The following is a 15790-nucleotide window of genomic DNA, read 5'->3' as shown; positions in this document are numbered from 1 at the left end:
TTTCTGCCCATGTGCAGCCATAAGGCAAAACAATGGGGCAATACAAAAGGACAGCTGTCAGGTAGCCAAAAGTAGCATCAAGAAAGCAGAAGAGAATGAGATATTTTAATAACTGTATCACCTGACAAAACTGTATGGCAGGACACATGCATGCATTTACCATTTTAAAGAAGTAATCACACTTGCTGAAAGCATCAATCTTAGAAGGAAACCAAGAGTGTGAAGGAACGAGTACTGCTCAGGAGATGACATGAGACACCAAGAGAACTGGTGGACACAAAAACTGGCATTTTCTTCACAGAGTAGCTGTTATCTTCTGTGCCACCTTCTGTTTTGCACAATGCCATATGAACCTCGTTACTGCCGTTTGGAGGGTTTTGAACATTTACAGAGAGAAGCATAGGGAGAAGAGCAATAGCTTGATTGATGCAATTTTCACATTGGCCCAGTGGATAATCAGAAGAGCTCTTCTATTACAAGGACATGCAGAAAGCAAAACATTATAAATCCTACCCACTACCCAGAGCCATTAAGAAATGCTAAAAAACCCTCTAACAACACAGGCTTTCTTGACAAAATCATTGTTAACAGCTTAATAACAGCTAGCAGGCAAGATCTGCTCTTATGCCAGGACTACAAGGCACATAGCAGTTTGAAAGAAGGATAGATATGTATGTGTGGAAATTACATCTTCAAAAAAATAATAAAAAACAAATATGAACCCCTACCTTGGAGAGCCTGGAGTGTACGAGTCTGTACAACAATACAGAGTTGCAGAACCAGCTGTGGTGCACTTTCCAGAAACGTGGCTAGCAAATGCAGCATACTCACATCTGCATACTCATACACCATTTTCCAATAAAACCGCCATCTGTCATTCTCTCCACTCTGTCGACTCCGGATACCCAAGTACATTGTGTGAAAATACCTAGAAATAAAAAAAGTGGTTAAAAATGCAGTGTGATATTGTACAGGTTATACTTCTGCTTGAAAAATAATATCTTTTTCAATGTACTTCAAAATAATGAACATTTACTTAAAATAATTGTTGTATTTCAATTAAGTTGATAAGAGTAAACTAAATTGAAGACAGGACTTGACTTCGTAAAGCCATTACAAAAGCTTATTTGTTAAATAGTATTTCTTTCAAGGACCCAGTTTTCTGATTTCAAATATAAAGGGTGATATCTTGATTACATGGCCTTGCTCAGAAGTTTTAGAAGTAAGGAGGGGAACAAAGCCGACTTTTAACGGTCTCTATTCAGAACCTGCAAAGAACTAGTCTCCTTTCTGTATGGCTCTATGAGGACTTTGAGGACCACACGCACTGCAAAGCTGGGGTGGGGCCCTGCTATGGCCTGGAGCCCTGCTATGGCTGAGCTCATTGTCCTGCTTTTCCACCCATCAAATGCACTGAGTACAATATTTCAGATACTGCCACATATATAGTGTTTTTTTCTCATAGTTTGATTATTTTAGGAGGAGAGAAGATGTAGCTGGGAGTTCTTATTTTAGGAGGAGTGGAGATTTAGCTGTGGGTTCCCTTGGTGATTAGAAATGACTCACTACAGGAGCTCCTATGCAGCAGCAGCAGCAGTAGGAAGCAGCAGGAGCCAGGAACCCAACAGGCTGTTGCTGCTCAGAGTAGTAACCAGCAGATAAAGCAATAGTCAGAAAGCACATGTCAGCACTGGTGACCTGTGCAAGCAACAGGAAATACAAATGGCAGCCAGCCCATAACACAGATTTTGGCTGGTACGGGAACAATGAGTGAAAAGGATTTTGGAAAGTGAAAAGGTCTTAGGAAACAAGGGATGTCTTCTGATGGCCAGGCCACCCAGCTGCTGTGGTGCCTGTCATGATCCTTGCAGTTTGCAGTGGTCTGCTGTGACACACCTGAATCGCAGTACAGCAATCACTCCAGGTGATCTTGGATCTGCTCTTTTATTCTGATCTGCTCTCTATTATTCTGTGTCAGAAAGTCTAGGCTCCCCCCTTCTCCTTACAATTTTAATTCCACCCTAATTAAGACTGGTTGAAAAAACCCCTACTCTTGCTTAATGAAAAATTCTGAAGATTAAAGTACTGTCTTGCAGCAGGGTGCTCTGCATCCTACTGGAGTGCCCTGGTGAGTTACTAACTCATGTGGATCTCTATTTCTCTTTTTCTCAAGGCGTTTTTCATATCCTAGTCCTGACAGCACTTTCTTATGATGTTTTTATATGTTTTCATAGTATTTTTTAAGTGAGATTATACTTTATAATAACAATTTTAATGAATTTTAACCAGTTTCAATATGAATTCTTTTAATTGGTTAAGGTAAAGTCTTTCAGTATTTCCTCTTTTCACAAGTTCCTGTCTTAAAAGCCTTTTCATAACTGGTAGAGCATTGTGAATTGTGAAAACTCTTTTATATAGGTTGCATGAAAACATTCATCCTTACTCTGTTCAGCTGTAACTCTGGAGGTATTTTCTGCTGATGAGATTTTTGGCCTCTGACTGACAAACAGCCCAAGACTGAGTTGCCCCCTTAAAGAATGACACTGTGCTTGTACCCAGTGAACCCTTGTACCCAATGCACTCTTGTACCCAATGTACATGCTACTGCAGAGTGACAGCTTTATTCAGAAGTATTCACCAAGCAAAACCAGGACTAGCATAGAGAAACAGCTGAGAGACCAGATCTGAGCCTGCAGCATTTCTCTTGACAATGCACATCATAGCAATATAAAAGGAAAACACATTAAACTCCCATTTAAATTAAAATCACACCAGGTGGCTTTGAATTTTATCAAAGTCCCATGAGGAGTGAAGCAGCAATGAACTGCTCAGAGACTGAGACCACAGAGGTAGAGTGAACAAGATACCAGCTGTAACTCTCATACAAAACACTGAACAGGTCTGGATGGGTCAGAGTGTGATGGGATAACTGGGGCTCTCCGGTGTCCTTGCGTTTAAGTAAAGTGAAATGGCCTACTGTCCAGATCTGAAAGAAGCCACTGGGCTGGAAAGGCATCTTTTGCTGCACAGTTCTGTTAATGGGGTCCACTGGACCCACAGGTACTCAGTCACAATCCGTTTAATTGTTCCTAGACCTCTCCTTAAAGTCCTGCAGCGCAATAGGGACAGGTAAGACTTGTATTGCCTTCTGCAGTTTATTTTTTGGATGGGGTTTGTTTGTCCTACCTACATGTCACTTTCAAGGGGCACACCTTGGAATACTGCATAGTGGGGGCAGACAGCATTTTCAGCATCCTTCTTTTGAGCTTTCACTAACCCTTGCTATAAATTCCTAAAGTTGCTGAAGGTTGTGCCAGGAGGCTCTAGCTCTGCCAGTGGAGCCATCTGCAACCTCAGTTCTACAGCATTTGTAAAAAAAATACTTTTCCTATTACAAATACTGTGCCAGGCAAGGTCCCCCAGGGTTCTTTACCTGCTCTGCAGAGTGGTTGTGCATGGCAAATATGTTGTGATTAATGGACCCATATGGAAATATTTCCTCTCCCATCGCAATTTATTGTGAAACACTGGCAGTGAGTTATTTGGGACTGGGGAATCATTGCTCTTTGTCTACTTAGCGCTCTGCAATTTAGACACAAGAGGTAGAGGAGGAAGATACTTTCTGTTTTTATGCACTAGGGACCAAATTTCAGCCTAGAGTGGTATTTTTTTTTTTGTCCTTTCAATTTTGGCCAAATTAATTGCAGGCTAAAATGAGAATTTACAAAGGTAATTACTGTCATTGATTTATAGGTACAATCAGGTGATTAGACAGCTAAACATTCTGATTTGCATCCACAATTAATTGGACCAGCAACTGATGTTAGGTGTGCAAATTAGCAGTTATTAAAATAAAAAGATGATCTCATAAAATGCTTCATATATCAAAGACACTTTTTTTCTGATTGTGAAATAGAAAGAAGAAAAAATTGAAAGTGCCTTCTTGTAGTGGCTTCCAAATATAGCTTAACACTGCAGTAATGACACATTCTATTTTATATATATATGCATTATGTAATTTCACTTTTGACACCCTCACTGGAGTCCTATTGTCAGCAAATGACATAAAGATACACTCAGAGGTAGTTCCTAGTTTTATATTTTTGTCTTCTGCTATTGTTTTGGCAGAAACTCACATTTTTATGTAAGTTCAAGTTGCGAGTCTTACACACAATTATTCCAGAAAGATATAGCAAGAAGTGATAAAGAGTTCTGCACTGGAAAATATCTCAGGTTTATTGTGGGGTAAAATTATGTCAGTGAACCTAAAACAGCAGATCTGAGTGTTATTATTTTGGTTGTGATTGCATCCAGTCTTCTGCAAGTGCTTTACAAGTATACAAACACTGCCTATTCGTGTCCCCAAAGAGCATTTAATTGACATGAAAAGAGATGACAAGGAGCGAAAAACTGAGTTAGAGCACCAGACAAAAAAGGAAAAGAAGGAGGAACAGAAAGTGTGGTAACAATACTGCCATCTAGTAAAGTAAAGTAACTTCCTCATCTGATAAATCAAGATAGTCCATCAAAGTTTCTTATTTCACTAGAAGATAAAAACAAATAATAAACCATCACGTCACTCACCCCAAACAATCTTCCCCCTCCTCCTCCACCCCCCCAATTTCATAGCTCTTCTCTTTGTGGAGAAAAGCTTAGACATAACTGAGTTTCTTAGAGATTTTGCCGCTGGAAGACTATGAAACCTTCTCTATGAAGACAGGCTCAGAGAGTTAAGGTATTCAGACTGCAGAAGAGAAGGCTCCAGAAAGACCTTATTGCAGTTTTCCAATACCTAAAAGTGGCCTACAAGAAGATTGAAGAAGGACTTCTTACAAGGGTATGTAGTGACAGGACAAGGGGGAATGGCTTCAAACTGAAAGAGGGTAGGTTTAAATTAGCTATAAGGAAGAAATTCATCACTGGGAGGGTGGTGAGACATTGGAACAGGTTGCCCAGAGAAGCTGTGAATGCCCCATCCCTGGAAGTGTTCAAAGCCAGCTTGGACGGAGCTTTGAACAACCTGGTCTAATGGAAGGTCTCCCTGCCCATGGCAAGGGCACTGCAACTGGAAGATCTTCCGTTCCAACCCAACTCAACCCAAACCATTACGTCAGTCTGTGATTCTATGAAATGTACTAAGAAAAAGAAATATCAAAACCTTATTATTTTAAATTTTTTTTTTTGAAGACAGACCACTGCTTGAGTTGTCAGTGTTGATTTAAACAAGCTTATTATTCAGAATTAAGACAATGGAGTGGGAAGCAATACTTCATATATCACTGATAATCAGATGGCAACATATATATTGTTATTTGAAGCTTAATGTCTTTTTTAACCTCTGGAGAAAGTGGAGAATGCTTCATCATTTAATTGTTTTAATTTATTTCAGTGCATCACACAGTACAGTATACAGACCATTGATGAAGCATAAGTCTGAAGGATGTGAATCTGAGAAAATATATTCTTTTTCCATTATATTAATGAGACAAGGTAGTAAAGTAAAAAATTAACAGAAAAGGAGGCTAGTCCTTGTGCTGTCCACAACACGTGTTCAAGATGCAAGACAAATAGAAGTAAAAAATTACCTATATTTGTAGTTGTGGGAAAAATATATTTCTCTTCTAGAGAAAGAGACATTCATTCTGCTCAGACAGTGGCTCTCCAGTATTTCCAAAATCAAGAGTATTCATTTTGATCCAGGTTCACAGACCAAGCCTGAGGATGGTCAGCATAGACTAAGATACCTATATTTGAAGTATTTTTGATAACACATCACTTACATGATTAGAGCATGCCCAGTAGTGCATATAACTGAGATTGTGGTAGCGTAGTTATATGATAATACCAAATATTTATAGGAGTGCTTTCCGTATTTAAAGTGCTTTACAACCACTAGCTGATTGACTGGGATGAATGTAAATAATCTCACAGGATACATTCCTCAGAAACTGGCAGCTGACCAACCAAATACCTTCCTGCAGAAGCAAGGTATAACTTCCACTCAGCACACTCAAATCCAAGTGATATTTCACAAGCCTGTGATTGGGAGGAGTTGCCCTTCTCTTGTGTGAAGAAAATTCTCCTTTCTCCCTTATTCTTGGGAATGTGATATTTTGTCCTGAATTTGTGGATTAAAAAAAACCAAACGAAACCTTCTCCCCAGGCCTTGCTCTAGTACAGGGTAGGCAAGGAGGTCCCCAGAATACATTCCAAACAGGACACAACTCCTCAGAGCCAGATATTCTTGAAGAGAGTTGAGATGCCAATGACACCTGGGCTAAAGGTTTCCAACCTGCCTACCATTCATCTACTCTTTTATAAAAGGCTTTTGGTGAATATCCTGGTATCACTGAAACTGAAGAGGCTTTTGGCAGTGATTTAACAGAGCTTGAGTTTTAACCCAGTTTACTTCATAGTAGCTTGGTGTTGTTTATGTCCATTGCTTCTCTCTAAGAAATTATTTCAGAAGATGCTCCATTATGCTTCACAGACACTATTCTTTTTTCATACAGATTGCTGAGGCTTATAATAAGTGGAACAGAGAAACCATATGTGAGTCCAGTCTGGCTATGGCTCTGAGCACTTCTTGCTACAGATTTTCACCCTAATGAAATCATCCATCTGATGGTAATATATGCAGCTCCAGAAAAAAGTCTTCACTTTAGAAGTGTCAAAGGCTACATTGCTACCATGTGCTTCATCTAAAAAGTCCTTAGGATGATACACATGAATGAGAGACCATTTGCATTCTTTGGAAAAATGATATTATTCTGATTTCATGCCTCATGTAGTCCATTTTATTACAAGTGTCTAAGTCTGTAGAGGACATTTGCTTATGTTATCTAATCTAGTGAAACACTTGTGAGAAGATCAAAAGTCATTAATAGCTAGTTGTAACAGTCCTAGACGTTTATTCTGATGCCTAATTTGCCCCTATATCAAACACTATATTAAACTATTTAGTCATACCATAAACATTTTTTCTTTCTGTGTTTGAGGTGTGGAAAATGAAAATCACTACTGCAGAGCTAAAAAACAGTAGAATAAACAGCAATTCAGATAAGTGGTATTTTCGTCCGTTGCTTAGTTACCAGAGAAAACTTAACTGTATTTGTATCTCAACAATATTTGCCATGTTAAATAACAACAGATTGTTCTATTTTGCTTTTTACGTGCCTTTTTATTAGGTGTGCCTGAATACTTTAAAAAAAAAGGTTCTTTAGCAAGAACACTTACTGCCTTAGCATGCTAATGCTTATTCTTTTTGTTCTGATGACACAAACAAAGCCCTTCAGTTTTAATTCCTTATTCTAGAAAGGAACAATCAGCCAACTTTTAATTTTCCAATCAAATTATTTTTGATGAGACCATTAATTTTTAATGTGCAAAAGGAAACTGAAACACATTCTGTAGCACAGCAGTGACCAAAGCTTTTCCAACCAAGCAAGGTTCTGGCAATTTAACAGCAGTCAAAAGCCTGAACTTAATTTACTTTAAATTATGAGTGCAGCATCCTCACTGGTGACAGTGAGATGAGATCCATGTGAGGACAGATCCCACTGGGGAATATTTCAGCATTAGAGACATTAAAAGTCTTATTTCCAGAACATACATGCCCTACAAACATAAAAAACAAAAGTTAACTCCCTACGTTTAATTTTCCTTTGCAGTATTTAAGGTATCAGAGAAATATCTCCTTTATTTCCTTTAATACAAAGCAAGGCACTTTATGAGCATAAACAAAATGATTACATCTGTTTCATTACTATCTATAAAGCATTCCCTGGCATCTTCCATGACTGGGTAATCCTTCTTAAATGGCCACAAGTCATATTACAGCAGCATTTTATGGTCATCTAAATTTTTATGGCCATCTGAATTCAGTTACTCTCTGAATTCCCCAAATGTAACCAGTCATACCCAGTACTTTCCTTCCTTTCCTGACATGTGCAAACTGAAGACTTCCAGTTTGTGAACCACTGGTATATGGTTCACAAACCAGTGAACTGGTTTGTGCTGCCAGATAGCAGGACTAGGTAGGATTATGTCCAGGTTTAACAAGGTGGTTTAAAGAAATTCCTGATGCAACCTGCTCCCCTGCTAACTTCTCTCACCCATGGAATACAGATGCTCAGCCCCACTGCTCAGGCTACAGTGGGATTCAACCTTATGTGAGGCAAAGGCCGACTCCAGAAAATAAATCTCCTTGTACTGGAAGAGAGGCATAGCATGGATGCCAGGCTATCCCCTGCTAGCATTTTCACAGTGTATTACTGTCCCTTCCTTTTCTCTGCATGCTGCTGATTCACTTGAGACAGGCAGCAAACCCTCTGCCTACGCACAGTGTGGGGTGATATCCCCCACCACACCCTCCACATGCTGCTAGATCAGACAGGAGTACCCCTGAATGTTTGCCTTTTAGTTTAGCCATTTCCATGTTTCTGTTTTCAAAACTGAGGTAATCCCAGTATGAACTAGCCTCCCTGTCAGCCTGCAGGATCTGTTGCATCCTAATCAGCCAGTGAAGTCCTGTGTTGCCAGGTTGGCCCTGCCATGTCTGTGGTGCTCCTCCTTGGGTGAGCTTTCCCCTCTGTAGCTCTGGGGACCAAGGGCAGATGGAGCTTGGTTGCCACAGACCTATCGGACAGGAGGCTGATGGTGCCATTGCTGGTGACAGGGATGTCACACCTTGGCCTGGGGTGTGACACAGCCACTGGCCACAGGTCCTTTAGATGTTGCCCTGATACTTTTCAGGAGTAAACATTAGTGCTTTTTTTGCACTATCAGCTATGGGCTAGAATTGTAAAGGAGATTGCAGAAGTGAAATTAAAAAAAAAAAAAAAAAAGTATTTGCAGTGTGCTGCTGCAGTCTATAGCTTTGTATGCCACTGGTGCTGCAAAACAGATTCCTTTCCTGTTTCAGTCAGGGGACAAGGGCATTTAGGCATGTTCAGCAGCACAACTAAAAAGTTTTACTGCACTCTCATTTCCCGTATGGCACCACACACCTGTGTGCTCTTTAACCACAGGCACTGCTTTACCAAAAGCTGATGAAATCACTTTGTGCCTCAGAGGTTCTCAGAGGTTCTCAGAGGTTTCCCTGGTTGCCACCTGTGGGAAACACTGGAGTTGCTGCAGCCCTGGAAATGATGCCCATGTAAAATAAGACCCCTGAGGACATGCATCTTCCTGAGAGAGCAGAGATCTGCCCCGCTCTGTGTCCTCTGGGAAGCTGAGGGCTTTTCTGCTGTGTTGAAAGGGTCCATACTGTGTTCGTGATGCAACAATACTCAACTGAAACTGTTAGGAAAACGTGGCTCTATTGGTAAATGCCAGGACACTCTAAAGAGCTCAGTTAAAATCCTGATTCACAATCTACTCTGTGACTGTCTCTTTTTGGTTTCCTCCTTGCAGCCTTACACAGTTTTGGGGGTGGCCAAAGAAGAGTTTAGATTATCCACCAGAGGTGGTTTACACTGACTTTCTTTATCCTCTTCTCCCTTCCTCCCCATGTCATATTTTTCATTTCCTTCTGTCTGCCTCCTAGTTACCCCAAAGCACCCTTAGAAGTGAATCCTAGTTTGTCTCTGTGTCTCAGTCTGGAGATATCAAGAAGAATCAGGGAGCAGAAAAGCATAGAATTCCCCAAGGAGCTTCAGGCATTCCCTGGAAAGACAATTAGTCATGACCAAGGATCTGTACCACGCAGCTATCATGGGAATATAATCATTATCATAAGCATCCTCACTTCACCAACCCCTGGGGCTGCAGCAGGACCTGAATTGTTTCCCTGTTCCTTCCCAACTAAGACAGAATTATGATGATAGCCTTGGAAATGGTCCTGAGCCCCTTGTCATGGGACTGTCAAGGAAGATGCACCTGTCTCCTGATCACTTTTGGACTGCCCTTGAAGAAAGGACCACTTGTGGAGTTAAGAGTGGGCACAACTGGAAAACAGTGCTTCTGGCTTCTCAGCATGGGGTAGCAGGTGCATTTTCCATCTCTCTGGAAAAGCAGCCAGGTAGCATCCCATCACCACATAAAGATAAGACTGGGATAAGGCATCAAAAAACCTTTGCCTACCTTACCACTGCTTCCACAGGAGCAAAGCATACAACAGCACACTCTGAAAAACAGTGTCCCATGGCTGGAGACCTTGCACTCTGGAGACAGGCTCTTCCCCTGGGTATCAGTGTTTATTATTCACACTGCTCACAGGGAAATGCTCAGACCCCTCTGGGACAGCCGAATTTCTCCCAGCATCCATTTCTCAGCCCATTTCCATAGGGATCTGAACAGTTCACTGGGGAGAGTTCAACATGGAGGTGGAGTAGCAGAGCAGCTGGTGAGGTAAACACCCTTGAGCATTCCTGCTCCAGTTCATGACTAGTTTTGTTAGGGAACCCTTCAGTGCCAAGCTCTCAACCCCATGGTCAAACTCAGCCCCTGGAAGAGAGAATACCTTCACACCAGTATTCACAACAAACCATGTTGTTTGTAGCTTTCTCTGATGCCTTTGATAAAATAAGTAGATAAATGTGCCCACAAATTACACAGTTTTCCAGTGTCAAGTTTCTCAGAACCGCAGGCAGCTCACAGAATCACAGAATATGCTGAGTTAGAAGGGATCCACAAGGATCATTGAGTGTAGCCTTCAGCCCTGCACAGGACCATCCCCAAGAGTCACACCATGTGCCTGAGAGAATCATCTAAGTGCTTCTTGAACTCTGTCAGGCTTGGTGCTGTGACCACTTCCCTGGGGAGCCTGTTCCAGCACCCAACCACTCTCTGGGTGAAGAACCTTTCTCGAATATTCAACCTGAAACTCCTCTGATGCAACTTCAGGCCATTCCCTCAGGTCCTGCCACTGTTCACCACAGAGAAGAGATCAGTGTCTGCCCTTCCTCTTCCCCTCACATGGAAGTTGTAGACTGTAATGAGATCTCCCCTCAGTCTCCTCTTCTCCAGGTTGAACAGACCAAGTGACCTCAGCCGCTCTTCATACATCTTCCCCTTGAGGCCCTTCACCATCTTTGTTGCCCTCCTTTGGAAACTCTCTAATACCTTAATATCTTTCTCATTTTGCAGAGACCAAAACTGCCCACAAAATTCAAGGTGAGGCCTTTAATTCAGGAAAGGAAAGAATTACATTTTTAAAACAGAGGAGATGCCTGCAGTCTTTTGCAAAAGTATACCAGTATCTTTTGCAAAAGTCAAGAGAAGCAATAGCAGTGCAAACGCTAGAGAATCAGAATGGCTAGGGTAGAAGCTATATTTTATCCCCACAGACAAAATATAATGTGTTTCCTTCCATAAAAACATCTTTCTTTCATGACCACTGGTGTGTGCCAGGATGAATCTGGGTTGTGTCACTCTGGGGGCCTAGCATGTAATCTCACACTGTGAAACAGCAGGAGCTAGCTGCCTCCACCAACCAGTAAAAATGAACTATTGCCAACCCTCCCCTTCCTTCCTCCAAAAATCCTTCCAAATTGCTTATAAGAGCTTTTATAAAACCTGCCTGCTCTTTCTGGCTCAGAGAAAACACACAACTGAGAATTCTGTTTGGAAATACCTACACTGTAAATAACTTTTTAGTCATCCTATTTATACAGCAGTCTATGCTTCAGCTTTTTCTTTTGAAGTATTCAGGAAAAGCCATTAGCTAATTCTCCAGTATAAAACTCCTAATAAATTGAATGGTCATCGTTTGGTTGGAGCAATCTATAAGCACTCAGGAAGCAATGTAGGATTAGTCACTCATTAAGATATAGGCAGACATTGCTCGTGTGATCTTTATGTGATACTCAAATGGCTGGCATACTGTTATTTAACAGGAATTCAGGCAAACTTCTTCTTATTGTTTATTAGTGGCCTGGACTAAAGGAGAATGTTTTTTAAACGTTGCCTGCTTGAAGAATTTTATATAAGATTCAATTCAAAACCAAAATTCAAAAGCAAATTTGCCAGCTAATAGCATTAGTAGGGCTGAACAGCATCTCACAAAGAAATGGTCCTGAATACCAAGCTGAATACTGCACCATGCACTGTATCTTTGTGCTTTACAAATGTAGTACTCAGAAATCTTAGAAATAAAATTTCTGGCCTGGATTTTGCTTAGGGGAAAGGCTCTAGGGGAAATGACAGCATTTTCATTTCAGCCATTCATCAATTCCCATAGGCCAGATCCAAAGGGTGTCAGTGAGAAAAGTACCCTGAGGAATCTGGAGGGAATTCTGCCAACTTACAGACCTCTCAGTTTGCCCCTTATCAATATATTATAGAAAAAGATGAAGGAATATGAGAGGTGACATGCTGGCAGCAACATACGAGCCAAAGGAGAAAATAACATGAGCTGGCAAGACAGCAATTTCATTTAGGACTTGAAAGCAAACTGTGGTCATTAGAGATCTACAGTTTTAGTCTAACTGGAGTTCTCAATTCCAGTGTCAGTTCCATATTAAAAAATAGCTCAAAACCCAAAAAGCACTGAACGATAGTAAAATACCTTCAATAAAAATGCTTCAAGTAAAGGCTTGTGTCAAAGGACAAGTATTTATAAAAATGATGACACTAAGTCTGAATTCAACAAACATTTTGTTTGCAAACTTATTCAGAAAAGAATCAGAGATAACTCAGGCATGAAACAAGAATTAAGAAAGATTTTTTTTGCTGTGGCCAAAACTCCCTGGACAAACAGAAGAAAAATCTGACCATTTATTTTGAGAAAGACAACTTAAGGGACAGACACACACAATGGCCATTGAAAGAGGCAGCACAAAACATCAAGGGTGTCAGAGCCTGGTACACATATTATGTGTTACCTATTAGCAAAGAAAAGATTAATTTATGTGCAGCAGGAACAACTCCAATGAAATGTCTATTTAAGAATAAAATTACTTTAGAAAAAAATTGTATGACCTGTATGAGTTAGTCTACATGGGCAGTTACCTCTATTTAACTAAAAATAGGTATTTAGAACTGTTGATTTAGAGCACTTAAATTCTTGACATACAGACAGCTTGCTTTAGTTTTTAAGAGACGGTTTAAGGTAAACTGAAACAAGCCAGTAACACTGAATGAGTCTCCACCTGAAGGTTTGAAAGAGTTCAGCTAAGGTTTGGCCCATGAAAACCTTTTTAATATGATTTTTAGCTGGGTGTAAGATCAGTTTTGCAACCCAAAACACAACCATATTTGCATCCATATACATATGTATAAGCTTGTCATTCCCCTGCAGTTTAGGCATCTTATTCCAGCAGAGAAGGATGTAGCATGTAATAGAAGGCTTGTAAAACTTAGGAGACCATATTGTTGAAATGGTACAAATATAACACAAGATCATTGGGCCAAAAGTCCCAAACTGTTATATATATATATATATGTATGTGCAAACAAAGAACAACACTTTCAGTATCATGTTTGAGTTCACTGCCACTCTAAAAATCAGTAAAATTAAGAGTCTGATGTAGCACCAGAATGTGTTCAAGGTGGTAAAACTGGACAGTGGCTTGCCAGGAACAAAAGGGTCATCTTCTTCTCACCACGGTGAGCAGGAAAATGGCAGAGCTGGAAGGCTCTTTTGGGACTTGTGGAGGGAACACTTGCTCCCCACAAAGCATCTGGCACTATCCCTTTGCTCCCGGGCAGAAAACATACCCCAGTACTAGCTCCCCTAAACACAGTGAAGGTTAAAAAAATAGTTCTGAAAGTCATCCAAACCCTACTTTGGCCAATGGCATATCCATTTAGCAAAGAGAGTGATTGGCTTCACCCTTCCACTGCAATCTTAATCACAGAATAGCTGAGGTTGGAATGGGCCTCTAGAGGTCATCTGATCAAGGAGAGTCATCACCTAGAATGGGTTGCCCAGGAGCATGTCTAGACAGCTTTTGGATATCTCCAAGGATGCAGATTCCACAGCTTCCCTGAGCAACTTGTGCCAGTGCTCCATTACCTGTCAGTCAAAGAGTGTTTCTTGATGTTCAGATGGAACCTCCTGAATTTCAGTGTTTGCCCATTGCCTCTAGTCCAGTCACTGGGCAACACTAAAAGAGCCTGGCTCCATCCTCTTTGCACCCTCCTTCCAGAAATGTAAGTTTGTCCCAGAGCCAACTCTTCTTTGTGTGAAACAGTCTCAGTTATCAGCCTTTACTCAGAAGAGGGATGCTCCTGTCCCTTAATTATGTTTGTGGTGCTGTGTTTGAGTCTCTTCAGGATCTCTATGTCCTTCTTGTGCTGGGGAGAGCAGAACAGGACATATCAGGCTTCACCAGGGCTGAGTAAAAGAGTAGATCACGTCCCTCAACCTGGCCTGTAGGCAGTACTATGCTGGATGAGATTCAACTGTCCATCAGGACTCACAGGTCCTTTTCTGACATGATGCTTTCCAGTAGGTCAGCCCCCAGTATATACTGGTGCATGGGATTGTTCCACCCCTGGTGGAACTTTGCACTCTCCTTGTTGAACTTAGTGAGGTTCTTGTTAGCTCATTTCTCCAGCCTGTAGAGGTCCCTCTGGATGGCAGCACAACTCTCTGGCATATCAGCCATTCCTCCCAGGTTTGAGATATTAGCAAACTTGCTGAGGATACGCTCTGTCCCATCATCCAGCTCATGTAACACTTCAAAATGTTAACAGGACCAGTGCCAGCATTGACTCCTGGGGTTCACTGTTATTTACTGGTCTCCAGCTACATTTCGTGCTACTGTCACAGTCTTTTGAGTTCAGCTGTTCAGCCAGTTTTCAATCCACCTCACTAACTGCTTCTTCAGGCCATACTTCACCAGCTTCTCTACAAGGATCCTAATCTTACAGGAAAGTGTCAAAAGCCCTGCTCAGGTATAGGTAGAAAATATCCACTGCTCTCCCCTCATCTACCAGACCAGTCATTTCACCATGAAAGGTTAATATAAAACTAAGAAGGGATCAGTATAGCAGGACTTGTGGTCAGGTTTGTAACTACAGCATTGGCGAGAAAAATGAAAGCTTACAAGTAAACAAAATATTAAAAAAAAATATGTTTAGCAAACAGTAGATCTTTTAACTATCCATGCTTGCCACTGAAAATCCCTTAGACATATAACAGATGCCAGAACTGGAATTCCTTATTCAGACTGACACCCCATCTCCAAAATGCCACATGCTACAAATCTGATTCTTGGCCTAGACTTTACAGATGATAACTTTTTCAAGGAATATATGATATGTGTCTTCCTAGCTGTTTGCACAGTGAATAAAAAAGCTCCCAAAATTCTAAGTGCAAGTGAAGTTATACATAATGTTAATAATCATACTGTTAATAATAATGATTATAAGGCTGTTTGGCATTATCTGCTTAAATTGAAATCCATTCATATTAATAAAGACAGCAAATTGCATGAACTTCCTTTAACCTTTGTAAACCATTAAGAAATTCAGTATTTTTGGCTAATTACTGTTGCAATTCAGGGGGCCTGTTTGCCTTCTATGTTAGCTAGGTAAAATACCAGTCTCCCTGACATTTCCTTCCTTTGTGGATCCCAGTCATTCAAGTGCAGAACTGGGTTTTCCACATTTGTAATCGCTCTGAATTTAAGGAGTATTTGAGGTGAAGGTGGATAGGGATCTAAGTGTGCCTGATAAAGGAGGCAATAAAAACTAGGAACTGCTCTTCTCAGCTTTTCAAGAGCACAATTAAGAACTTGCTTTATCTGCTGGTATAGATGAGACCAGAAGCTAAAAGAGCTTGGGGAAGCAGGAATAAGTAATTTTTGCAGTTACCTTTTTTTTTTTTTTTTTTTTTTTTTTT

The 15790-nt window shown here is 40.8% G+C and overlaps 1 protein-coding gene across 1 annotated transcript in view; it reads right to left on the bottom strand.

Annotated features, from left to right (window-relative positions):
* The window catches only part of XKR4 (XK related 4), a 216178-nt gene that overhangs the window by 80075 nt on the left and 120313 nt on the right, over positions 1–15790 (bottom strand). The window contains exon 2 of the mRNA XM_027889536.1: positions 729–928. Within this exon, the coding sequence (XP_027745337.1) occupies positions 729–928 (200 nt within the window). The remainder of the gene's footprint in view (positions 1–728; positions 929–15790) is intronic.

Source organism: Empidonax traillii, unplaced genomic scaffold (genome assembly GCF_003031625.1).
Source record: "Empidonax traillii isolate 1590-97213 ecotype Southwest subspecies unplaced genomic scaffold, ASM303162v1 scaffold264:size1143063, whole genome shotgun sequence".
Classification (NCBI taxonomy): Eukaryota; Metazoa; Chordata; class Aves; order Passeriformes; family Tyrannidae; genus Empidonax; species Empidonax traillii.
This window is presented reverse-complemented; position numbering and strand designations above follow the sequence as displayed.